At 41.9% G+C, this 26,726-nt stretch overlaps 1 protein-coding gene across 1 annotated transcript in view; it reads right to left on the reverse strand.

The window, feature by feature from the left end:
• Positions 1–577: 577 nt before the first annotated feature.
• Positions 578–26,726, reverse strand: part of LOC118423421 — a 46,228-nt gene continuing 20,079 nt past the window's right edge. The window contains exons 2-5 of the mRNA XM_035831564.1: positions 15,865–16,290; positions 15,587–15,733; positions 4,368–4,491; positions 578–3,956 (exon numbers count right to left, since the gene is read on the reverse strand). Coding sequence (XP_035687457.1) covers positions 3,425–3,956; positions 4,368–4,491; positions 15,587–15,733; positions 15,865–16,290 — 1,229 coding nt within the window. The 3' untranslated portion in view covers positions 578–3,424. The remainder of the gene's footprint in view (positions 3,957–4,367; positions 4,492–15,586; positions 15,734–15,864; positions 16,291–26,726) is intronic.

The following is a 26,726-nucleotide window of genomic DNA, read 5'->3' on the forward strand; positions in this document are numbered from 1 at the left end:
TGATTACTAGTAGATTGGGATCTTTTGTACCAAAAACGATTCTCATAAATGCATCAAAAGGCACGGTGACCTACTATGTTGCAGTGACGTAGGAAGGTTTATAGAGGCTTTGTCCTTTAATTCCTTATTTCAATCTCCAAAGCTGACAACAACGATATTTGTAAATAGATCCGGACGCAATCTAGAATGTTAGATGCAAAAGAACTGACATAATCGTATGTTCATAAAACACCGTGTCCTTCAGTAAGCCAGAGGATGAACAGAATAGAACTGAACTGAAAATAGTAAGAAGAGAACAAACATCCTATACATGCTACGTGCATACCTCGCAAAAGCGTCTACTGCATAATTCATTTGGTTGCTTGATGGACTGATTCAGGAATTGAATCGCGCTTTGTGATATGTTTCAATGAAGTAAAGAAAGGAGGAATCTAGGCAAATGTTCTAGCGTCCACAAAATATGAAAATTTTACTATCTGTAAGGCATTCAGATAGAGCATCAAAATTTCAAACAAGATCATAAACGTAGAAGGGACACGAACAGTGAGCCACAAATCAAGAAAACGCACTACTTTGGAACAGATATCTGTTATCCTTTTATTAATAGAGTCATACACCATGTTGACATAAGTAACCTTTACAAAAATCTCCATGTTAGAACCACGGGTCAGGTTTTTCTAACAAGTCAATACCGACTGCAAATGATCTATTGGAAGACAGTGCAGTGTTTCTAACCGGGGTTTATCACGGTCGTCGGTTGTGAATATATGATCGGTTCAAGTTGTAGATTGTTTACAAAACAAACAGTGTTATTCATTCATTTTTCTGACTTTCAATCATTCTACCTAGTATACATAAAGGCGTTAAGTGTTAGTTTTCACACATTTACAGCATTTTACAAGGGTACAGTTTGTTCAAAACTGGTGAGGATAAGGAAGTACGTATGTGCAGCGAAATGCATCATCGGCAATATATCAAATGCGTCCTCTAAACAGCTCTTGTCTCGATCATTTTCTCGACTTCCATAAAAATGTGCAGAAGTGTTTTGTTGATGTCCTTCACCTTTGACATTACCCACAATGCAATTCACTGCGCATGCGCACTTAGAATCGTTAACTCCTTATCAAGCTCTTGATGGCGCTAGATCACGTGACCTTAGGTACTGACGTGTGTTCAAAAGCCATTGAATTTCATTTTGCATTTTAGATGTACATTCTGTCATTAGTAGCAAAAAAGATGCAACCTTAAACAACATCATGTTTCATTGGATACAAAATTGCTGCCACATGTTTTGGCTGTTGACGATACGATGTCAGATACAAAGACCTTCAAACGTAGACATGTCACTATAGCCATATGATTAGTAGGTTGAAAACGTGTATGCGATTTTGATCTATCTACAACAGGCATGTGATCACGTGATCCGTACAGTACGTTTGGCACTTAAACCACTAAAACATCAAGATACAACTACCTGACTGACAACATCCACTCGACACTTATTAGTATAAAATATGGATATCCCTTAGAGTAAAAAGAATCTTGCTTATGTACACCCTGGCTGGTTTAGAAACGTTTTTGTTGACCTCTAGTTTAGCTTCCGTTTGTTAAAATCAGACAGAACAAAGTTCCACATCGATCCTTACAACGAAATGATTGGATTGCCTACTGGGCAATAGAAATGCTACGCCATCAGTTATAACTACCGTGATTCACAGGTCATCTGTTTGACGAATGCTCGCATCTATTCAGCAACTGTCTATCGCAAAATGGATTCAATATGTCGCATACAGCGTCGTAAAACCCCTCTAGTACGACTTCCTACACTGCTGAAAACATCATGGCATCAGTGTCTTTAAGACAAAAAGCGTGTTCTGTACAACGATCCCTTCACAAACATCATTTTGTGTCAAGTTTTACACCTCACACTGCAGTCCTTGGGGTTTATACCTATATCGCTAGAAGGCGCTGTGATGTCACTTTCATCAAATCCTGGTACCGTGTTTTATTGAAGCACATGAACTCCTTTAATTTTGAGGCGCCCTTATTCGAGACCGTGTGAATATAACAGAGCATGACACCTAACAAAATAGTTGAGAAAAGTAGAACATGACTTGAATGCCCCAGAGAACATGGTACTAGATAGCGGAGGGCCACAGCTGCAGCTCATACATATCTATCATGTAAAGAAGAACAACAGACCTTGGTCAATTCCGTCATGAAGTTTACGGTCGATACTAAAAATTGCTGTGTACATGACGCTATCTCGATTTCCAGAAAAGGTAGATGTGTATCATATATTTTACAGCGCAAAGTTCTCTCAACGCGAAAGTCACATATGGTATTTCACTTGACACCATCCACATTATTATTTTGGTTAGTCAAAAAATGGGCCCATTGTGTATGCCATTAATTTGCGAGATTTGTCGAATGATACCAACTTTAACACACAAAAATGTACTGAATAAAGAATAATACCGTACGGTAGCTTTTCATGAGTTTTTTTCCAAATATCTACTGAATAAATTATATGAAATAATATTTTTTACTCTTGATTTTGTTACTCATATAAACCTCCTTCCATGAGCCAGGACCAAAGCATTCGTATTGAGGAGATTTTCAGGAAAAATCAGGATGAAGGGTTAGAGAACGTAGTATTTAACACATTTTATCATTCTGTGAATATTGGTCAAAGGCAGTGTCATTTTTGTAGCCAACATGGTCGATTTCACTCGCTTCTCTGTCTGCTCGTCCTTTATCCACCATGAATTTCCTACCTTTGACATCAATAGTCTTGAATATCGTCCTGAAACTTTTCGTACATAACGTTACATGCGTTTGCAACTGTACCTTAAACAGCCTGCGTCAAACAATCATAAGATTGTATGAGTAATGAAAATCAAATTATCTGCATCATGCATGACAAGCATTGGAAGCAGCAAAATGCCCCTCTTTGCAGTTTCACCTATCAACGTGTTACACCGATAACCTCTGTTTTCACCTTGCAACTAGTGCTGTTGTCTGTCTGTCCATTTCTTTTTACCATACATGTATATATACAGATATGTGATGCTACCTACTACTATATTACAACGATAATCTGACAGCCAAAGTGACCGTGGTCATGGATCCGTATGTGAATTCGGATTCTTTTGAATGTATTTTAAATTTAGCAGATTCAGCATTTTATCAATAAACCTACATTTGACATACAGACAGAGGTCACCGGTGAGAGCCTGATCAGAAGTCAAGTTGTGAAGATGACACTGCAAAGAGGCTTTATAAATAAAACTATGCTTCTAATAGCAACAAAAGAAATCCCGGTTGAATCTCTGAGGAAAAACATGCGAAGATGTAAGTTTGACTACCAGGCTAGTAAAAAGGGTAAATTAGTTAAAAAGACCAAAGATGATAGTTAATAGTGCTACTTGGTCACAGTGTTAGGGGGGTAGTCAGGGGGTGTAGACTGATGACGGGGGTACCCCGGAGAACCCCCCGGTGGTTCAGGGGGGTACATGCTGGGATGCCCTCCGTGGTCAGGGTACGTCTGTGGGGGGTCGTCGGTAGGGGGGTAGTCATCAGGGACGTGTTTGTCACCAGGGGGGAAGTCGTGGGGAACGTTGAGGGGGACATTTGGAGGGGGGTACTCCTTGTTGACCAGCCCCTCCTGTGAGGAGAAACCCGGGACTTCCGGCGCCTGGGGCGGCATGGGTCTCGGCGCGACGGACGGGGACCCCGCCACGGTGTAGTTAGGCGGCTGGTTCGGGTTGTTGGTCTGGGAGGGGCTGGAGCTGTAGGAGGAGTACATGGGCTGCGTCAGCTTGATGGGCTGCAGGGGGTATCCCTGGGACCCCCCTGACTGGGAGGGGGTAAGGTAGGCGATGTTCTGTTTGCTTTGGCTTTCGGAGTCGTTTGGTCCCGGCATCTCTCCATAGTCATCTTTTCCTGCTTTTCTCCTGAAAAGAAAAAAAGAACGTGTCTATCTCGGTCATCTATCAGGAGGTGTTTAAAGTGACTATAGAAATTCGATGAGATCCAATTTGACTGAGTATTGTATTTGACAAATTGATCCAATTTAGGACCTTGATCTGCAACGCATTATTGTCTATGAGTAGGCCCGAAGGCCATCATTAAGTTGACACGCATCACTACTGATAACGGGATCAAAAATGAAAATTGATAACGAGGTCCCTTTAGTAAATATCGCTTGCACTATCACACAAAATTTCGGATCGAGGGTCAAACATATACAGTTTGGTCTGAACCTAAAAATAATTTAAAGGCATCTATCAAAAAAACACCAAAAAAATGGGTCGTTTGACCCCATATTTATTGCTAAGACTTCTAGTCATGTATGCTGCTCTGACCTGCGCACACACCAGACGATGAGGATGACGAGGAACAGGAACGTCACGGCGATACACACGCTGACGACGATCACGGCGTAGTAACCTAGCAACAGCAGCACGCCGTTGAACCTGATGGTAAAGGCTGGAGGTGAAGAGAAACATAATTGTGAACATCAAACAACATTATGACTGTCTTGACAACATATTCAATATCCTAATTTCATTGTTGTGAAATCATAACCAGGGGAATTATTTAGGTTAACTGTTTAATTGTGATTTGCGGATAGATTGTAGTAAGCTAGCAGCGTTTTCATTTTTATTTTCATACAATGATACAGAAAGATTTGACTATATTTCATGGGGGGGGGGAGGTTCAAAAGAGCCGATCTAATTGTCTATGATTCAATGATTTATGCCATTGATAAAAAATATCAACTGCGATTTAAATTGATTTTGTCTTGAACAACCATCATTCTGAAGAACTTCCATACCGCCGTCTGGTCTCCTGGACTCTAAGCCTACTCATATAAATGTAACAGAAGTGAAATCCTTTAAATCTCCTTTAAGATCGAATATGCCTTCACGTGAGGAATACCTCGGCGCCAGGTATCCTCTTGTCCTCTCTTTCTTCTTCCCTTTAGGCGTCCGTTACAGCGTTTCCTTCGAACATCGATCAAGCTTCCCGGTATTGATTGAAGAAAACCACCACTCCTCTGAAGGTTAAGCTTAACGCATGATTGGATTGGAGAATGAATTGTTTTGTTCGTCAAATAGTTTCCAGTAGGGAATCATTAAGGGCCATCAATCATTGACCGTTGCCCTGGCAACGCAGCATCCTACAGCGGGTGTTATCAAAGTAATCAGTCAGCTTTTCCTACCATTGCCAAGAAGATCGTAAATCCGGAAACCAGTCTTATCATAGACTCGTGCCTCATTGGTCAAACCCCCCGCGATAGCGATTCTAAGGGGCCAGTCTTATTAACGATAGCCAGCCTTCGACAGCGTTCCGGGAAATTGGGAATCTCTCCAACGGCTTTGGTGCAGTCATTAGTCAATAACCACTTCGTGGCAAATGTTTCTGTAGCGGAAGGTGCTATCATAGGCCATTCACCCGTAAGCACTGTCCGGAAAACGTCGTCTCCGACTTTGATCAACAACCATTAGCGACAGACCAGATACAACAGTGCCGCAGTAAACAAACCCAGCAGTGTTGCACCAGTGCCCCAAGTGCAGGGAGATACCACCTTTACTCATTTGCTGAAAACGGAAAACCATGAATCCATAGGCCGGGTTATCAGAGGTCAGATGCATCACGTATTGATTTAAATGGCATCAAATATCATCTGAAGGAGTTATTGGTCACTGTACAAAAATGGCAAATCCGGAGGCTCGTCGTAAAGGGGATATCAAACAATCGAACAATGCTCGTAAAATAGTAAATCTTCGGGCGTGGCGTAACTGGTAGAGCGTTCGGCTCGGAATCTAGAGGTTCTGAGTTCGATCCCCGCCGTGCCCCCTGACGTTGTGCCCTTGGAAAGGTACTTTACACGACCTTCCTCACTAAACCCAGGTGTAAAAATGGGTACCTGACTTCGGTCGGGGAGGTAAAAGACTATCTTTACCTTCTGTCTGTACCGTGTATGTATGTGGCATGGTCAATATAGGTTACAAAAACTTGAGTGCAGTGCCACATTGTCCTCGTCTGTCCAAGACCAAAATAGAAAAAAAATAGTAAATCCACACAACGGCTTTGACATTGTCATCAGTAAAATAAATCAGTAAAGGATGAATTTCAAGGCCAGGATTGTGATGTGACATCTCTTGACGATGACATAATTCCAAATCTGAGATGCAAGGTACTGACCACCACTTGTACATGTATGGCCCAGCGAACTATGATTTCGGATGCCAGTCTTATCGGAGAGAACAGGTCGCCAGGAATCGAACCAAGATAGTGAATTCAGGTTCAGTGCTATTGATCTTAATCGATCGCTGACTTTTACACAGCAGCACTTGAATCTGAACGCTGTTAGAATGATCCCATCCGTGACGCAACTATCAGTTAAGCTACTTTGTTCTTCAACAACTATCGTTCTTTCAAACCCATTAACAATATCGTAAAAGGTCAGCATTAATTTCACCAGAGCAATTATGTCCTTAGGATGTCCTTTTGCACTTTGTCATTGTTTGTAACATTGCCTTTGTCCTTACCATTATAGAAATGTTGATGACAATGTTAATTTTTTGATGACGATACGATGACGACGCCGATCTATATCATGAGGATGAAGATACCGGAATTGTATATAATATCAACGATAACGATGATGCCGTGAACACTACCTTCATTGTACACATCTAACACAGACGAACATTCTATACAGAACTCCACATCACATGGTAAGATCCTCACAACAATGATCATAAAGTTCACGCCAAGAATCTCGAGAACGACTACAGCATATCTCCACCTTTTATATTGACTGAAGCGACCAATAAATCGGCAGTCACGTTGAAGGTCGGGTAATGAAAAATATCCGAGTCCGAGCCACTGGTAACGATCCTGTGTCCACCAGATCCAATATTCTCTTACAGATGGATTCTGGTCATTCACCAAGGATGGTTTATAACCTAGAATCATTCTCCAGGGGCGACATACAGCTGAGAATCCCGGATTAAACACAATTGTGACTTGGCTAGATGAATCGTCTGTAGCTCCTGGCGGTTTGTCGACCTCATAGCTACCAGCAACGATTTTATTTGAAGATAACGACTGCAAGCTCTGAAAAATAACCTTCCAAACTCTACGTCAATAAGTTTCCTCGGTGAGCAATAGTTTCTCGCTTCAGGCTATCGGACTTTCCGTCAGGAGATTCTTTACATTCAGGGGGTTGAGCGTTCCTAGATCTAATCGTACAAGTCGCAGGGTAGGATGTGACTGAAACAACTTGATGTCGTAGCATGTAAGTTAATCTGAGTTGGTAAATGACATTATAAAAAAATCAAACTAAAAATCTTACCGGAATTTCCGACAGACTTTCCTAGTCTTCTCCCACTGCCTGTCAATCGCCCTGGATACGTGACTTTTCCATTTTTTTAAACTTTTTCAACTCGAGAGGGGGAGGCGATATCGACTTTCAGCAACCTTTGACCCATTGTTGGCGTCACACGTGCCAAACGTCACGTGTCTTGAGTGATCTCTGAAATTCAATGAGTCCAAATTCTTGAGTTGGAGAACAAATTTTAATTCTTCATAACGTTATGTTGTGTTGTTGCAATTCGTCAACACAGAGCTCAAGCAGATATCTCAAAATTTACTGAATTTTCGATACTTACTTACTTTACTTATCCTCTTCATCCCATGTGGGACATAAGGCTGTGATAAGTTTGATTTTTGATACTAGTAAAGGAAAATTGAAACAAGACCAATCTGCACTCCCATAAACATGCAAAACTGATTTACACGCTGTAAACAACGGTGTCCAGACAGAGGCAGTAAAGTTGCTCCCCAAATCACCGACCTTTCCTAACCTCTTCTAGTCCGGAGTGTCGCAACGGGGTGCGGATATACACGACCTTCAAATCCCGTGTGTGATGCGCTAACCATTTCCATTGAAATCTAACAACTGCCTGGGGGCGTTTCACGTTTGAGTCGATATTGAATGGTGAGGAGAATATGCATGGCAAGATCAATATCAAACGGTTATGCACACGTGAAATCAACCACCCACTTAAGGTGTTGTAGCACGGAATACTAACGTAGAGACACGGTTCGATAAGGGAACGTGTTCCCCTGGACACTGGCCGGACTACATGATGAGGCCAAGTTGGCTCGGTGGTAAGAGAATCACTTTGCGGGGCTTACAGAGAGCATGTAAGGTGGCGCTGAAATGCGAATGCTCTGTTAGCCTGACTATTGGCAGGACCTCTTGAGATGGTAGTCGTCGGTTATAGCACAGTTAGGACTAAGCATGTCAAGGTGACCCGGGAGATATCACCGATCAGGACCCGGCCTGAACATTATTATGTTGCCTGTGGTTTTGCACTTGCTTTTGGTTTAATGATTGCAAATAACATTTACATCAGATACTCTCGACTACCTGTGTGGTTGATGACAGGGTAAATGAGCCAACGGAAACATATTACAATTCTTGTCACAAGATAACAAACGGCTAAGATGTGGCACACCCATGCAACTTTTCCACTTTGCTCTTCAAATGTAGTTAAAGAATATATCACTGACACAACTTCTTACAATGCGCTTTGTCTTACTCTCCAAGCAGAGGCTAAAGAAGATATCGTAATGACCTTCTTCTAGAATTCAGATTGACAGCCTTTTTTGACTGCCGCTTCCTCTAAGAATGCCAATCACAAAGTAACAACCCTCTCCTTTCAACCTCTGATTGGATAGTGCCGCCGTCTGGCACATGGCTTTGGTTGGCTGACAATAATTGAATAAGCACCTGCCACTGTGTGTCAGGAGATAACAGAACTTTTCATTATCTGATTTGGGAAATATTTAGGGACGTTCGTCTGTATCACCGGCTCGTGGAGACTGCACAATGCGATATCGATTTTTGCGGCAATATAAGTAGACGGCAGTAAAAAGGCAGGGGGCCGCGGTGTCATAGTAGATTAATGATATGGAGTTGATTATAAGCCTGTCTGGGTAATATACCACCTCCCATCTTTGAAGGGGGGAATGTGAATTTCTTCATGATCAAGTGATAAAATCTACACTTTCAGGGGACTGAAATGTTATTAATGTTTTGTTTCACGTGTAAATGAATGTTTCCATACATGTACCATCAAACAAGTGGAGGAATCTGTATTTCTGAAAAAAATCGTAACATGGCTATTACCAATGCGGACAGTCAAATTGATTTCAAAGATCATCTTGGAATAGGCAATGAACAACAGAGCCACGCTGGTTAATGCAAACAATAGAAACTCACTCAATAGATATATTTAAACAGTTTCTGCAGCAAGATGTCCAAAGGGTAGTTGTGACGGTTCTTGCAGTGTGATCATCCGCCAACGCACATCAGCGGTTATGAAATAGAAGGTTATACAGGCTATGATAACGATATAGACACACTTTTTATGGCCCAAAATATCCAATACTGTCATAAAACTATTGTTATAACAGCTGCAATTTCCGTGATGTCCGTTGCTGTTTTGGGTACTCCGACCTTTGATAGTACTGGCGACTAACTCGTCAAATAGGTAAATGTGAACTGGAAATTGGAAAATTACTCTTGCCAAACGTAATTCAGATTCTGTCAATCAAACTGTTCTCTGTATCGAATCCTTTGCCCATTACTGTTCTACACAACTGAGGTCGGCTTTGATTAATTGCTTGGCTTAATAGTCACACAAAATTACATTAAACATCAATGTAAGAGGCTTTATATTCAGCAGGAATCAGCATCAAATGACGTTCAACTCCCACCCTGGAGTCAGAGACAAATGGGATCACCTTTGCCTAATCTGGGATCGACTTCTGCTCACATTGGGAAGTTTTATAGCCTCATGGCAGGATCAGAGAAGAGCCATTACCACAGCCTCCGCAGAAATCGTTCCCCTTGAGTGGGAGTGATTGTACATTTTTCAACATCATTCCATCTATGACTCGGCTTTGCTTCTCAGGAATTGCCGATGGATTCCCAAGACAGGCAGGATTCCCGATAGGAATGCTGAAGGAGGGGCATGAAGACGTCATCTATCTTATTCTTATTTGCCTCACGGCTTGTATGTTTTATTCACGGCATGCAGTTTGGGGGAAAATTACACGCTGCCAGGCAAAGATAGTTCAAAGAAATCATAGCCTTTACAGCATATGATCATAGAAATTATGTATTCATGTATAAAACATACACCTCACTGTGTGATATTATATTATAACTTCATTCGTTTACCCTCCCATAAAAGTGCAACGAAGCAAATGGCGATTGAACTATGCTATCGTTCAATACCTCGCCCTCAGGTGTATACTGACTTTTACTCCTTGTATTCACAGATTTGTTGATATCGGACGATCTCATCGGAATGCCCAGGGAAAGGAGTTTCGGCTCTGACCAGACTGACAGATAGAAACTATACCCATTAGCAGTCCTTTGACTGAACGGTATAGAATGGACAACGTCCTTAAGTTCGTGTATTTTTATTTCTGACTACCAGGATGGCTACCTAATATCCTTTCAATGAAATATAAGCTTACTACTATTTATTTTGCCAGCAAAAGTTGTTTACAAATATTACAGCGAGAAGTTCAACAATTCCAATTGAACCTCTATGGTATTCATCATGCTCGCACCGAAACCTAAGGCTGTCTTGATGGATGGGGCAATTAATGATCATACAGTCGGGAGATTTATTTATTATTAAATCGATTTTGTTTGTCAAGAAGTCCTTGACGCCTGACTTCAAAGACAGCAACTAGAGCATTATCTTCGTAGCTGCAGATGCCTTAGCTAGCCAATTGGTAAGGGATTGTAGAATGCAGCTCATGTTACCATTGTCATTTCAACAAGGAGCAATGTTGCTGCCTTTCTGCATGAACAGCAAGCACAAATGTACTCATCACACACATCAAGCGGAGCAAGGCACTTCCTCGTATGTCTGAGACCATGTCAAACATGTCGCCAACGGTGCATCAGGTGAAATTTTGTAGAAATAAGCTGACCTTCAAGAGTGACAAGCATATAGGTGATCTTCAGACCATGAAAGGTCAAGCTTCAGGCTTGCATGATGGCATCAAAGACAATAAAGTTTCGGTGGGGCGCTCTTGGTGTCTGAAGTTGAGTCGTTCCTTTCATAGAAGGCAGTACTTCATGACAGACATTGTAAACTTTGTTACGTTATTCAGGATCTTTATGTCGTGATATTTCACACAGCCCCTTGAGTAAGATGTGCGTGCTTTATATGTTGTTAGATCCACAATACCCGTGGAATATGTGCCAAGTCGGGCCACAATATTGGCAGTCTATATTAGAGATATACAGTGTAGTGTGTAGAGAAGGATGGAGTCTTCAATAATACGATAGGTATTATTCATTCCTAGGCTAACTTGTAGAAGGTATATCAACTATTCATTTCTCCGCACTGGCCTTAATTTCCAAAGCCTTTTCTTAAATCATTTAAAAAATATATGGACTACAAATGAAACTACGGATGAATCTAAGACCAGTTATACTGTTTGGGCCAGGCATTCCATTCACGATTCAGCAGTAAAATCGTCGTAAAGGTACTCCCTATAGCGATCAAGTGTGACCAACGGATCATTCAATTCCAGAAAAGCTATGTCATTGATTTTGTAACATCCGATTGCCCGTAGGCTGATGTGTGGGGAGGGGACCGGTCGGCATCACCCTTCATGTATATACTACATTGTCCAATGAGAGGGCTCATACGTGGGTGAACACAGCAAACAGTATCAGGTACCATCATATTTGCAATATTGCTCGAAGGGTTTGGGTGTTATACGAAGGTGTAAGGCCCGTGATAACTGAGAATATAAAGAACAACGCATCTTCATGTTGAAGCAAGGATCACGAGATATCTCCTGACGATAGTCCCCGGGCCAAACGCTCTGCGATTCAAGTTCTCCTATTCTTCGGATTCAATATTTACGGGTAGAATGCAGAATTGGCAAGCTGCCAATTGGGTGACGAACTCTCTCTTCTTTCATCAATGTCTTGAAAATGGATCTCAATTATACATGATTTACAAGCTCCTGGAAATGGGTAATGGATCGTTTAGGTAGTATTTCTCCTACAGGCAATTGGTGAACATTTGTCGCAAAGAGCTAAAAAGAACGTTACGTCTTATGGCCATTAAAAGCCGACGTTTTAGACATTTGGTTAATGTGTCATGGGAAAGCCATATCAACCTCTTTATGGTCTTCTTCCTCGTTAAAGAAGAGCATTGGAACACTTGTATATATGGTTTGTAGTCAATGGAATCGTTGCGCTGATGGCGGGTTGCAGTCAATCCACGACCGTCACGTACCGTGTGCCTTAGGAGAGTTGGCTTGACTAAGAGGCACAGAAAGTGTTTCTAGTAACTCCACTGACAGCATTTAGCCCATCAGCACTGATCCCATGACATCATTGAATGTACTCTTGGATAACTCTTGCGTCGTTAAGTTTGACTGTGTCCGTTTTTACTTTACGTGTTACATGAATAGAATTAGAACAGGATCCCATCTCCCTGAGTCAGAAACATTATGAGCTAACTGCTCACTAAGAGAGGGACCAACTGGCGCAATGGGGGAAGTAGGGGTTACAAAGGGTGCTTGGAAAATCCCTTTCCCATTGGAGTCGTCATGCTCGTCACGTTCTCGAGGTTTTTGCGTAGACTTTACTCTGCCCTCCTGATCTATGCAGTCCGATAGCAAAGATAGGAAACATCGGTGACCCAAAGTCAACTATTTTACATAAATCTCGCCAAAGGAGGGGATCTGCAGCGCCCTATGTCTTTCAAAAACCAAAGACCTGAAGGCTAAATGATGTAAATGAGGCTTGTCCCTCGTTGGCGACATTCTGCATTTCTGTATACTACTGATATACTTTATGCTCTGGACCACCGTGGTGTTTTTGAGACGAAGAAGTTGCAGAGATTAATGGTGCCCAGTAACCATGTCCTGACCTGCCCGTCTCGTGTTAGGCAGCAGGGCGCATCTGCACGTCCATCGCCTCGGAATCCTCACACAGCTCACCGTCTGTGGTCACAACGGTCCGTATTTACCATCCGCTCGTGACGGATAGTAAGTAGCAAACTGTGGAAGATCGATGCGCTTTCTGCGCTGTGTCCTTTCATGGTCGACCCGTTTGCGACGACACAGCTCATCTAGAGCTACCGAAGATGATCCGATAGTTGTAACTTCTGGGTTGCCTAAGATGTGAGCTGGGTTCAGAATATACAATGGTTAGCCACTGACGCTGTGGCCATCGAAGAGTGAGGATATAAAATGTAGTTGTCTTTAAAATACCAGGATCAATGTACCATGGGCTAAATGCGTAGTTAGCCCGAAACAGGTGGACGACTTCACTAATGCATGACCAATGTTTTTGTTTTTGGTACCCACGCAAATTTCTTGGCAGAGGATGAGTTCTGTGTAGTTGAACAGTAGCGGTATCTGTCTGCCAAGTCTGCTTGCTTCCTTTCTTCCAACAAATGACTGTCCAAGGCAAAACCACTTATACGTTGTACTATCTCAGGAACCCACTGGACAGACACGCCCTAAACGTCTGCTTTATTCTTGTTCTATATATAACTCAGCCTGCGGAAATTTCTGACGGCTTAATGCTCTGTTGTATGTTTGAACGTTTCCAATGCAGCAACAATACTTTTCAACAAATAGACACTGCGATGTTAATTATATCAAAGTACACAATAACACGTGCACGTTGTTTTGCCATCTTTTAAAGCCATAATGTCTGATGCGATGTGAGGCAAATGTGATATCAGAAAATTCAATGCTAGCAAACCTTCAAATTCAAAACGAATTGTTTCTGTTAAAACATTAGAAACGTCAGGAGTTAGTGAGTTGACATGTTTTCTAGTTATCTGTACTTGTATTCAATTGAATTGTTCTGCCATGTCATTCTGGTGACGCTGAAGAAGAGTGATGGATGTCACTCGAAACGTCAGGAAGTAAATTTCCGTTTTTTATTCAGTTATAGTGGATTGAATTGTATTTGAATAATGTTTACCTGAATGTCTAACCTTCATAAACGTATTAGAAACAGTACTAGTCGATTAAAAGAGACAGAATCACTCCATAGATCATCACAGTCAGAGACGGAGATGGTAAAATCTGTGACTATAGAATATGATTGCCCCTGAGGAAGGTAATATGAAGTGCTCATCAGACCTGAACATGGAGGTGTCAGCATCTACTGAAGGAACGTAATGAAAGAAGCAAAGGTCTCAGTCTGAAGGGTAGAGGAGCGGCGGGATGGGCGGGCAACGTGACGTCATACGACACAACGGCGCCATATTTGTCGTACGGTGACCTTTATGAGCGGCAAACTAACATCAGACGGCTCCATGGTCATCCTCATAGCTGTGATGTTTGACAGTTTTATAAAGCGGCACTACAGGATCTCATCATACAGTCTGTCTACACATAAATAATGGCTCCGTCTGGTCAATAATTCAATAGCAGCAAGTTTTATGCACCTCAGGACCATTTTTCTTAGAACTCGAATCGGACATTAAGGCTAACGTCACATTTCCAAACCGGGGCCCGGCCAGACTGTTCGTGGTAACGAAAAATAGAAATCTATACGTAAAATATACAAAAATGATGCACACGCTTATTCTCTTTACGTCTTGTGTAGTTTGGTGTCTTTTATATCATACTTTTCGTTCCCAAAAACTGTCCGACCAGGCCCCGGTTTGGAAATGTGACGCAGGCCTTACTAGGATGTCTTGCATTGCATCACATTCTAACTGACACAATCAAACCAGTGTTAACGCTATTAACTCAAAAAGGCTATTAAAACATAAAAACCTCGAAGGTTGTCGATGATGTTCCTTGACAATTGTTTCCTAACTTTTCACATTGCAGATATGCCCGGCGTGGATCTATTGGCATCACCTTATCTAATGTGCCGGCAAAGACGGAGACTAAAACTGTCAAGTTAGCTATCTGTGTGTTGGATCAAACGTGTAACCCCTGACCTTGCATCCAAAGCCTACCAATGATGTATGTGACTTGGACAGAAATCAATAAGCTGGGGATATGGGTACTTGTTCGGCCAGCTGTTCCAGGAAATCTATCACTCTCAAGTTGGAAACTTTCCAAACTATGGATGGTCGTTGTTTGAAAGCGACTTGGAATCTTAGTAGGTCTTAACATGGTTATAGTTCTTCCATTTTATAAAAGAACAGAATTTAGTACAGATGTCGAGAAAGGGCTATCGTAGGAGTCATGGTGGTGATTTTGTGTACATGTCAATTTGGCTGACATGCCTTTCTTTCCTTCTCTTTTGCTGCACCTTGGCCATCCTGCTATTGTCAGTAAAAAATTTCACAGTAATATACTTCTAGGTCTGCTGACTTCGTTACCAGGAGCTGAAATCCGGAAAGACCGAAGTAGCACAGGTAACCCTTCGGTCAAGACAAACTAATTATAAATCCATTTAAATAAGTGATACGTATAAACGTTCTTGGGGAGGGGGTGGCAGTGCATTCACCTTGCAAAGGTCATGGTTGAAAGTTCAACTTACGGCAGCTGGCCACAGAGCCGACCTCATCACTCGCGTCACCACAGTCGTCGTCATAGTCACATACGAGATCAGGAGGGATGCACCTGCCGTTGTTACACATGAAGTCTTGTTGCTGCTGCGGAAGACTATTCCTATTGAGGCATCTGCCTGGAAGATCAAACAGCAACGGTATAAGATACAGTACCCCATCGTCACCAGTGTAATCGCTTGCATTAACTGCTTTAACTGTTACTTTTGACAAAAGTTGAAAGAATATTTTGCTTTAAATGCTGACTCACCTCTTTTGGAGCTGTAGAACAAGTTATAGGATAACTTGAAATTACCGACGCCTTTGGACGAAAACTTGTTGATATCGAACACCACCACGACGCTGCTGTTCAAGGAAGACACTCCCCTGTAATATCCAAACCCGAAACTCGTGCAGGCGCTGAAGAGCGGAACGCTGAGCACACTCTCTCCACTATAAACCATGAGCCTGTCCTGACACATGTCACCGTTGCGGTACATATCCACATAGCTTATCTTCAGGTAGAAACGCGTGTTGTCGCCGGGGCCGGACAGAATGATGCCACATTCTTCAGGGGTAGTGGGGAAAGCACTGCTCTGTTTCCAAACGATGTAACCGGAGTGGTTGGAGTACGTCACTGGGATGGTCGGAGGTTTGAACTTGTTTCCGCAAGTCTTGGCTAGCTCCATGGTCTTCTCTGTAAGATAAACGGACAAAAGTTATATTTTTACCGTTTAGTGCCATAATGTTAATCTTCACGTACACCTCAAAAAGTATTTTGGTCTGGTCACTGGGCTAGCTGGAGAGGCCAGACATATCAATCCAGGGGAAGCAAGAGTAGATCCGGCAAAGCCCATGATACAACTTGCTAGCGCTACCAAGTCCTATCAATGAAGTTCTCGTAAATTTCCTTCCACTGTTTGTGACAGCTCTCTCTCTCTCTCAAATCAAATTCCATTATAGATCTTTAATTCTAAATTTCAAAGGTATACTTATGAACAGCTCCAAAGGCATAATGGCTCCTTGTCGTAAGTTCTGTATTCTGTAAGCAACATTGGATGAAATCACGGATTTACTAGCGGACGTTATGTTTAGCACAATAGCTTTGTTCTGTAGAATATGAACGCAACTCCCTATGCTCTAAACGAGACAAAGATAAATCGTTCTGTAAATGAGGTTTTTACTGCGGTTCGCTCCCGCCCATTTTAATGGCAAATTTGACACATTACGAGCTGTTAAATGCGCCATGAATCAGCGGTTATTGCCTGCGTGCGTGTGATTTGTGTGACCGTGTAGACGGCCTGACACACTCGTGGGTTCGGTCACGTTACGTGGATTTAAATAACGGGTCTTGCATGCCTTTCAAAGTGGGGTCAGGTTTTCCCCTACAAGTTTTGTACATTGAGGCATCATCTGCCTGGAAGATCAAACAGTAACAATGTAAGATATAGTATCTTTGATCATCCAGTGTCTAAACCATTGTTAGAGTTCCCGTATTGTAGGAACACAACACAAAGCAATCCGTTCAAAGAGTATCCACTATTAAGAGAATTATTCACTTGTCATTTTCTCACCTGTCACTGCATTAGACCTAATCATTATGTCGAGACGGATGTTTCTTTTAGGAGATGACAACGCACGTATTACGGATGAAATATGTGGGAGCTAGAGTGCATTCGCCATGGACTAATGGAGATCTAAACACGATTTACTTCTCGCCATTTCTGGTCAAAAAGCTGTGGTAAAGCCAGGTGTTTAATGGTCCAATTATTATCAGAAGGGGTGTGCGGTAGCGAAAATCCACTGGTCACTAGTGTTATTATACTAAACACAGACAATTTACCTTACAGTCAGATTATTTCTTAATTCACAAACATAGATGAGGGGGTTTGACTGCCAATGTGTCTATCAGAAAAATTATATCTACTTAATGATACAGAACAACAGTAACCAGTCACTTATTTTGGCCTGTTTGTCGTGTCTTAAAATAGCTTTAAATCGAATTCCCCATTGCTTGCCGTTATGAATTGTTGTCCTAAATCGGACGCCGGTCTCAGGTGGCTACTAGTGTAATGATACACCTGTTGGGTGGGAGGCATGGGCTAGGAATGAAGGGTGCCCATATTTATATTCGTTAGATCGCTGAGCCTATGTGATGTACTGTCTGCTCCTTAAAAGGCTGGACATGAATAACAAGAAAACCAAACAAAAGGAACAGGAAGTAAACATGCACAGTTACACAAAATGGCGACGTGGGATCAGAAACACTTAAAGTAGAATTTAGAAATAACCAATAAATTATGCTGTGCGCGTGTGATTTACAAGAAGTTTTTATTTGCATGTTGGTGGAAGGATCCTGTATCAAATGATTATTGGCAGATGATTCTATGCTTGTAAAGATTCCCCTTAAGTGTCTGTAGTTCGGGCGGTAAGACTACTCGACGGGAAGACTTGATATGGATCGGTCACAGATGGTTGGCTTATGGAGACATACATTGACTTAGCAGAATGAATTGAGTATGGATCCTTCATTGCGTCTACTTTATGTTGATGATCTCTTGAGATTGATGCGACGTTCTACTTTTATCAGCGTATATTCGTTTTTCGGGTACACAGAATTGTCTTTTGAACCAGGAAGGAAAAATGCAAATTACAAACTAAGATACATATCTTAACAAACACTGAACGTTTCGAAGAGGAAAAGAACTTCTGTACTAAATATAAATGCATGCAAGATTTCTACACCTAGCTGTTCTTGAAACCCATACTTATCAAATTTGAAAACAGTTGTGTCCTCAAAATATGGAAATATTGGTAAATTAAATGTTCATATTAAATGTTAATAGTGTGTATGGAAGTAGTTTTTGCATTGGAAACTTAATTTTCGTCTAGCTACGAGCCAAAACATAAATTTTCCATTTCTTTGTGAATCTGTTGTGACATATTAGATATTTCGTTGATTTTGTATTCAGGAAAATGTGGCCTTTACGAAAATAGCACCTGTCTTTGGGGTTGAGCTCCTCTTTTACCGTCAATTCCGTGTTCAGTTGCCAGAGCTTTCTTGTGAAGCCCTGTGGTCCGGTACGGTAGCACATGTGTATATACTGCACTAACGGGAGTGGTTCCCTGCCATTTACACAACATTTCCTCACTTTGCCTCTTGGCAAGTCATATCTTCGGCACCGACTCATGAAATTGAAGTGTTTTTCCGGCAGAGCTCTCCCTCCGGATGCATATGGGAGATGTTTATCTGGACTTGCCTATCCGGTTGGAGTTGGTCGGGAAATTGAAACTAATGGAAGCAGATATAGCTGTTGCCGTTATCTCGATGGTAACGAGCAGACCGTGAGATGAGTACTCCTAACGTATCAGCACATCTGTCACGGTTTGAGCATGCATGTAGGAGAGGGGAGGGAAACACTGCGAACTTTAAGAATAGAACACTGGGAGATTAAATCAAAAGGAAAGGAGCAGAAAATAGGTCGGAAATATTCAAGAATCTTAAAAAAACTGAAAAGGGGTTTAGGGGCTTATGTTATCTCGCTGTCTCAATGATACCAACTTTAACTAATATATTCGCGTTAGACAATTAATGCATCAGCACATCTCTTCTCATCATGCATTATCAACTGTCACTTAATTTTCCTGTACTCCTTTAGCATCGGGTACATTGTGATCGAGGTGACTTGTATCGCTGCTAATTATAAGTAACTTGTATCACTCCGCGGTTCAGTCCACGTAGGGTAAGTAAGCAGAATAAAGTTCAGAGCCAGCGCACAAGAATGGTGTCGTTAACTGGATATAAACGAACATTAACAAAAACATTAACAGGACAGGACACTGTCTCTTTGTGTAACGTTAACGGTGCTGGATCACGCCACACCACTCTATCTGAGTCCCCCTGTCCCTCTGCATTAGTTCCGTGGCCCTGTGTGACGTGCGCGTGCGTTCCTAGGCGGCGCTCCATCGTGCTTACGGTAAATCCACATTCGCACTACTTAATCCATCCCTGCCCTCCGGGATCAGAAGAAACCATGATGAGAAAGTGTTATTCTAATTCTACCCCAGCAGATATAATGGGATGTGGAGCCCGTGAGTCCGCGGGGAGACCCGAAACTACAGGAGGCTGCTTCCATCAGCGGGGCTTCGGCATCCAGGCTTAACTCAGAGTCTTATCTACAATTTACAGTAATTTGGCGGCGTGCCAGAACATTTACGTCCCAACTGATTTACACTCAATCAGTATGCACTTGCCTTATCTCTGATAGGAACATGTACCTCAGATACAGTAAGTGAATCATTTTACATAACACCATGTATCTCCAAAAGAACATCACTGTTTCAAGATATTAGGTAACACTACAATAGCACGGCGCAGTATATGTTTTCTGCTTGTCTGCTTGCGCATTTTAGCAAATGTAACTCATCACCGCAAGAATGTTGAAAATACAACACTGAGGAACAATTAAAATACTAAATAAATACAGGAAGACACCATACGATTGCATAACTTGTTTTCGGATCAGGTTTCGACCTTAACCTTCTTATGTCATTAGCCAGGGGTGAGTTCCCGCCTTCATGACTTGGCTACCAACGGAGTGACTTCATGTAGCATTCCAGTTGCTATGCAGTTATTGTTGTACTATCATTCGCTATGCCATCGAGATAATTTTCGTTCTTGGACCTTTTCTGTCATTTGAATATGCCATTTTAGTTTTGCTGGCGCCGTTTTATAACTTAGCATATAATTCCTACCTGAAAAGGTTATTGCTATAGCGAATTGAAGAACATTGCTTGGTGGGGTACACCATTCAAGAACAGTCATATAAATGCATAATGGATTACACGTTGGTAATTGTATTCGACTTAAATGCTATGATTGATTATTGTACAAAATCGTTAAGTGCAGTCCAGGTCAATCATGGTTTCTACCATGACCGATTATCTAAAGGGGGTTCTTTAACGATAGCAGAATTCCCGGGCCCCGGATGATCCTCCTGATACATTGTTTAGGCCCAAATTACACATGGTAAATTCTGACCTTCGATTGGCTAAATCCTCATGACAATTGAGTGATTGACAGCAAACCAAATGCTGTCAACTAGATGGGGTCTTGATCTTAATAGTTGTTGTAACGTAATGCCGTCGACCCTCCACATACATTCAAAATTGTTCAATGTCCCAAGTGCCCTGTATGGTCTCTACCAATGACGCGAGAATAGTAATTCTCTGCCAGTGACGTCGTAACGATAATTCAACCTTTTAATCAAACGTAACGTCATGTCCGAATACTCCATACTGGTTTAGCGGTGTTGTTTTATCACATTCTTGTGACGTAAAATGCGGCATGACATAAACCATTCAGTCTGTACTTCTCCCATTGACGTCATACTGGACGGGGTCGGACGGCCAATAAACACAAATCAGACAGCCGCCGATCATCCAATCAGAGGGGACGTCTTTTACAGGAACCGTTGATGTGGCCTGGTGATGAAATCATTCTTACTTCTTGAGACATTGATTGATACAACCTATAACTAAGCCACAGGTCGATCAGATGATAAAGAAAGCATTTAAACTTTTTAAAACATGTTAAAACGTGTTTGGAAAAGATTTTGGACAAGACTAGTTTAAGAATTTTTTCTACGATCCTGATCAATGGAATAATTTCAACTTTGCTCTGCGCTATTTCTTGGTGAACTCAATATTACACGGATAGGTGCAACTCAGATAAAGCATAGATGAAGCGCATTCAACCTGAACCAGATAAGAGACAGGGTTTCCTTCCATACGAGCATAGTACGTTTTACTAATGTTGACTCGTCTTGTGTGTAAAAACGTAGAACCTTTTGGTTCTCAATGAGACATGATCCGCAACCTTTTTTTAGATCAGACCTTAGGGTACCCCATTTATTTTCCTAACACAAGCTGTTCCAGTGGAGTGCTAAATTGAAACTAATGGACAGCCCAAGGCCATATAACAGATTCAAGGAATGAGAAGAAAATCTCTTTTGACGGCATACACTAAACGGCGCCACCGTCACGACCCCAGGCATCAGTAATTGTTTGCATGAAATAATAAAAGAGGTTTTGAAATATGTTACTGCTATATACCGTTTTTGGATCTTAATGACTTATTACAATCTCTCGACAAAAATATACGCTGCTGAAAGAACGGCATTGGTAATGTCTGGTATTTGGTAAAATTATTCACTACCTCTCTGTGATAAAACGTCAATGACATGTAGTCATCCTAGGTTTTATATACATGATACTAGTTTGCAGCAGGTAGCGGTATGGGTATGCATTTGACTCTTTTACTACCGTAACAGTTACAAATCCTTATTTCCACTACATACGTCAATAGTGCGTCAGCAATGCACCCCTAAAGGACGATACTCTAATCTATCCATATTTTACGATGACTCGCATTGCCTCGTCACTTAGCAATGGTCTGCGAGTAATCATTACACTTAGTCTAGCGAATAGGAACATTTCAGTCTTACTTTGCCAAAGGTTGGTTAAAATACTCGACCAACAGTGAAATGGTAAACAATGAACTAGATACTATATTAGGAAAGCATTGACTGTATACATGTGCTTATACAAAGGTACTGGCAAAAGGCTTGTACAGTTTAAACTAATTAGCTATCCTAACCCATAGAAAATGGAACTGCTAAAGCAAGAAGCGTTGATGTAACTATCACAAGCAAATGTGAGCATTTGGGTGAATTGGCTGAAAAACCTTTGGACTCTTCTGATATCGTCTTCAACTCTCTACTCTCTATATTAACCCCTTTGTTTCCCCTGACCTTCCATAGCCTCCTCCAGCTGTACGGTCTCTTCCACAGCGCCATCGATACTACAGGCGGACCTTCACAAACATGTCCCAAGTGCTTTCAGCTAATCCCAGTCGTTTGATTCAGCGCGAGCTGTAGATTACTGCCAAGGGAAGAAAGCAATCCCTCCAGCAATGATCCCTATCGGAGTAATTCCCATTGTTTAATATCTACACTTCACTGCGATGACATCAGAGGCCCAGCAGCCCGGCTTAGGGCGTGATTTATGAAACGGCTCGCGATATCGGACTGCCTAGTCTTCATCCAAACACTCCGTATCAGCTGCGATGTGCGATAGCGAGCGCCCGGCTTCGGCTATTGTCATATCTGTCGGCGAATTGCAGTGGGATGTTGGTAAATCATTCACAGACAGGGATCGTGAGGAATTCCTCTTTACACCATGCAGAAGACAATCATTCGCCAGTATGCCATTCAGGAATGATTCGGTTTTGATTCCTTGTTGTAATCTCAACTATATCAAGATTGGGACTTCATCAAGGAACACTTGATATTTCTATGGCCGCGAGTCCATCATATTGTTTATATTGCTTTCTAATAAGCTTTCTCTTGCGTAAAAATAACTTCCCATGTCGATTCACCTTTCCAATTTCGACCATTACTTGCCTTGTTCCCACACGTGCATGAGGTCGCACCACACGATGTCATAGTAATAAGGCGGCCCCGGAGGCAAGTGTCCCAAGTTGTGTTAATCAGCCTAGTGGTTCAGTTGTCCCATGGACCAGCTACTTTCATTGATTTCTTACCGGCGGCAAATCAGCTAAGTAATCTGGCTCCTTGAGGAGATTATTGAACGATGCTGTATCTGGGTCTTGAATTTTCCGAAGGTCACAATGATCCTTAGGTTTGTGGAGATTTTTAAGATATGAACGTCCAAGGCCTTACCGGCGGCTTGGTCTAGGTGGATCTTGGTCGCCTAAATCTACCAGTGGGGACCTGGCCTATTCCTCGCTTCCTGGTTGGAGCTTGAAAAAAAGTTCATTCTGTGTTTGTCCACAAAGCCAAAGTAATTAACACCCTTTTTTCATGATATCTCCTTTCCGTAAAACAGAAAGTCATTTGTCATTGCACAGTTGTAAATACTTTGACAAAGTTCTGAAAGGATTTAATTCTATGCCATGAATTTCTGTCATGTCTTCAAATGAGTGAGAACCACTCGTGGTCTGACCCAGTTCAGTCATGACTTGCCACAACTAAAACCCTGATAATGTATACCGGGCTTTCCGCCCTGATGTGGAATAATTCCATTTTATGTATTGCTAAACGATGATGGATGGTGGTGGGCTCGTAAGGGAATTACTTTGTGTAAATCAATCTTGCAAAGTGGACGTCATCTATATCCTCAATGACAAGGGTAACTGAAAGTAAAAAGCAAGCGTGAAGTCTTCACACGTAGAACTTTTTGAGCACGGAGATGATGGGATTGTGTTGCTTGAACTACAAAAGAAATCGATTATTTCTGAATGTAAATATATAGAACCAGATATCAAAAGGAACCAGGATCGCTAACAGAATGCACGTCTGTTTCAATCCACCGTTTGCTTGGATATGAAGTTGCAGAATAGGAGTGATTAAGCTTTAGTTCAATCATGCCTGCCCCCAACAACGTTAGAGGATATGCATGTTTAGATCAAGGGCACCTTACGCATGACTTAGCGTAGCAATAACGTTGGAAAGTACAGCAATAATGTGAGAAATATCCACCGCTACCGTCCATGTAAAGGGCATCTCATAGGTGAAGCCCACGTTACCTTCCCCATGTAAAGTGAAGAAGACAAACGTAAACCCCTTTAAAGGGTAGCTAGAGAGCACCGGTATTTCACTTTTATAAGATTTAGAACAGGATGTAGAAGAGGTGAGAGGTCAAGGTCTACAATCGAGAAGGAGCCAATCCACGGGCACCTTTCATTATAAGTGTTGGCACAGAGAGCCAGGCTAATCCTTCCTCAGTCTCTAATCCAATTGTGTGGACAGAGGGCGGAAATGGAGGATTAGCGGCCACTCAGTACAGAATCACAGGGTTATATTGTCGATTGGATCAACTATGACATCACCGTCAAGTGGATTAGCTGTGGATCCCCTTAAACTTCTGAACAGATGAATGGAAGCTTTTTATGTGGTAATCTAATGTGGGACAAAAATTTGTAGAGACCACCAATGAAGCAACATCGTTGGAATGAAAGTAACGTCTTTTAGATATTCCTTACCGATACATTTCCTTTGAAGGTAACAAATGACTAGTGAGAACTACACGTACTTTCATAATCAGCGGGACTTGCGGAGTGTCGTCTATACTCACATTGAATAATGGATCGCACAGTACCCGTCAAAATGCATACACGGGCTGTTCTATTTTACTAATCGGGCGTCAAATGTATATATATATAACACACTCCAGAGAATTATTCAGAGAAAAAACTTCAACGTGCCTTGCCTCCCTAAATTATTTCTGTGAATTTATTGTAATATCTATTATTGTGAAAATTCTGTCTATGTATTTTCCTTCCTTTACAATTTTTGACTCTGGTCCAGCGAACCTTGCCATCCTGGGGTGTCAACGTTGGACCCAACTAAAGCTTTACCATCTTGCCAATTTTCGGCTACACCGTCTTCCACCTGGCCTCATGTCACTCTACAATATTCAGATGAATGTAGATATCCACCAAGACATACAAACATACAGACCGCAAACAATACCTCCGTTTGCACGGAGGTAAAAGCTTACACTCCGACGATTGAAGTACATGACTGAATAAGACATCGCCAACGATCAAAATCTGCCCGTAGCAGCACCCTGGCTGCGTCGCCCACATGGAGAGCTGAAACTTTTACTTAACTTATTTCATGTATAGAATGAAGGTCATCAACAGGGAAAGTCAAGCTTAAGGGAAAGCCCGCCCAAGGGAAAGCCTGCCCACGGTGAATCTCAATGTAAGTCCAAGCAGACAAGCCATCTCAGTCGTATCTGATATTTTTGACCTTGACTTTGTAGTCATCACTACCATCATGGGATTTGATGAAAACCAAATAAGCCGCCCCTATTTGAAATTCCTGTCATTCGGAATGAATAAATGTATATATCACTCTAGGCACGCACTGGGTGTCAGAGAAGTACCTGACTAGTTCCCTATAACATGCATAAATGCATAAGCATCATTCTGGCTACTTGTGCCGTCAAGTTAACAGTTACAAAGCTGGAAAAGGGCAACAATTAACGTAATAAACGTACATTGAAGGTAGATTGTTAGCCATTCATGGATATGAACAATATTGGGGGAAATCATAGAAACGAACGCTGATATCCTACCGACAGCACACCTCTGTGGCGAAACTTTTTAAATGCTGGTCTTGTTCATGATGACATGCATATCCCCATATGGATAGAAAATAGTTTCCTAGTCATCCAATTCTGAACTCGTGCCGTAGTGAATGCACTAAAACCCGTCCATATATCATTCGTAGCTGCTGCAAGAATCCGAGATTTTATAGCTGACTTCAAGGACACGGTAATCCCTCCCCACCGTAACAATCTTTTATAGAACATACATCACGGAGAGTACCCATCCTTCAGCGGCGGAGATAACGTCTAAACATCTGACAGTCTAAAAAACAAACAGAGAGGTCCGTGTCATCTTTGTTTTCTTTCATGATGATGATGACTGCTCAAAAAGTAGGAGTTATGGCTATGACGCTATATTCAGCACCAAGGACAGGAGCTGTTGTCTTAAGTAATATGTTAAGTGCACGAGAGTCAAATGGTGGTGATAACATTCTTATAACCTTTTGAAATTTTAGATATAATGAACAAAGCACCGAGACTAGCCATTGGCTTCCGTTTTGTCGGTTGACTTGACTGGCTATGTTGCCATAGTAACATGCAAATATATCGCCCTACGTCATGAACTGGTTGCCTTCATGATGTCGAGGGAAACCAGCAATTACTTTACCATGGTTGACCCTGCCTGCCTCCTTGACACCTATTTTCTGATTCAGTGATTTTCTTTCAGCATCCCCGATCTTGAAGAATCCCTCCGCACCTATAAGACGTCATTTCTTTATCCCCAGGATGATACTGTAGCACAGGCGTAATGAGTTTTCTTCCGCTCCTAATATTGTCTGAGTATCTCATTTCGAGCCAGGGGTTCAAACTCGGTCGTATGGACCCCCATGTTTATAGCAGGATCAGTACAAATGTGCAGTTCTCTGGTGTGAAGTATCTCTCCGAATGCGCCTTAAAATGTATGAGAAGGTTTTGGCATTGGTGTGAAGTATCTCT

This window comes from Branchiostoma floridae, chromosome 9, assembly GCF_000003815.2.
Source record: "Branchiostoma floridae strain S238N-H82 chromosome 9, Bfl_VNyyK, whole genome shotgun sequence".
NCBI classification, from domain to species: domain Eukaryota; kingdom Metazoa; phylum Chordata; class Leptocardii; order Amphioxiformes; family Branchiostomatidae; genus Branchiostoma; species Branchiostoma floridae.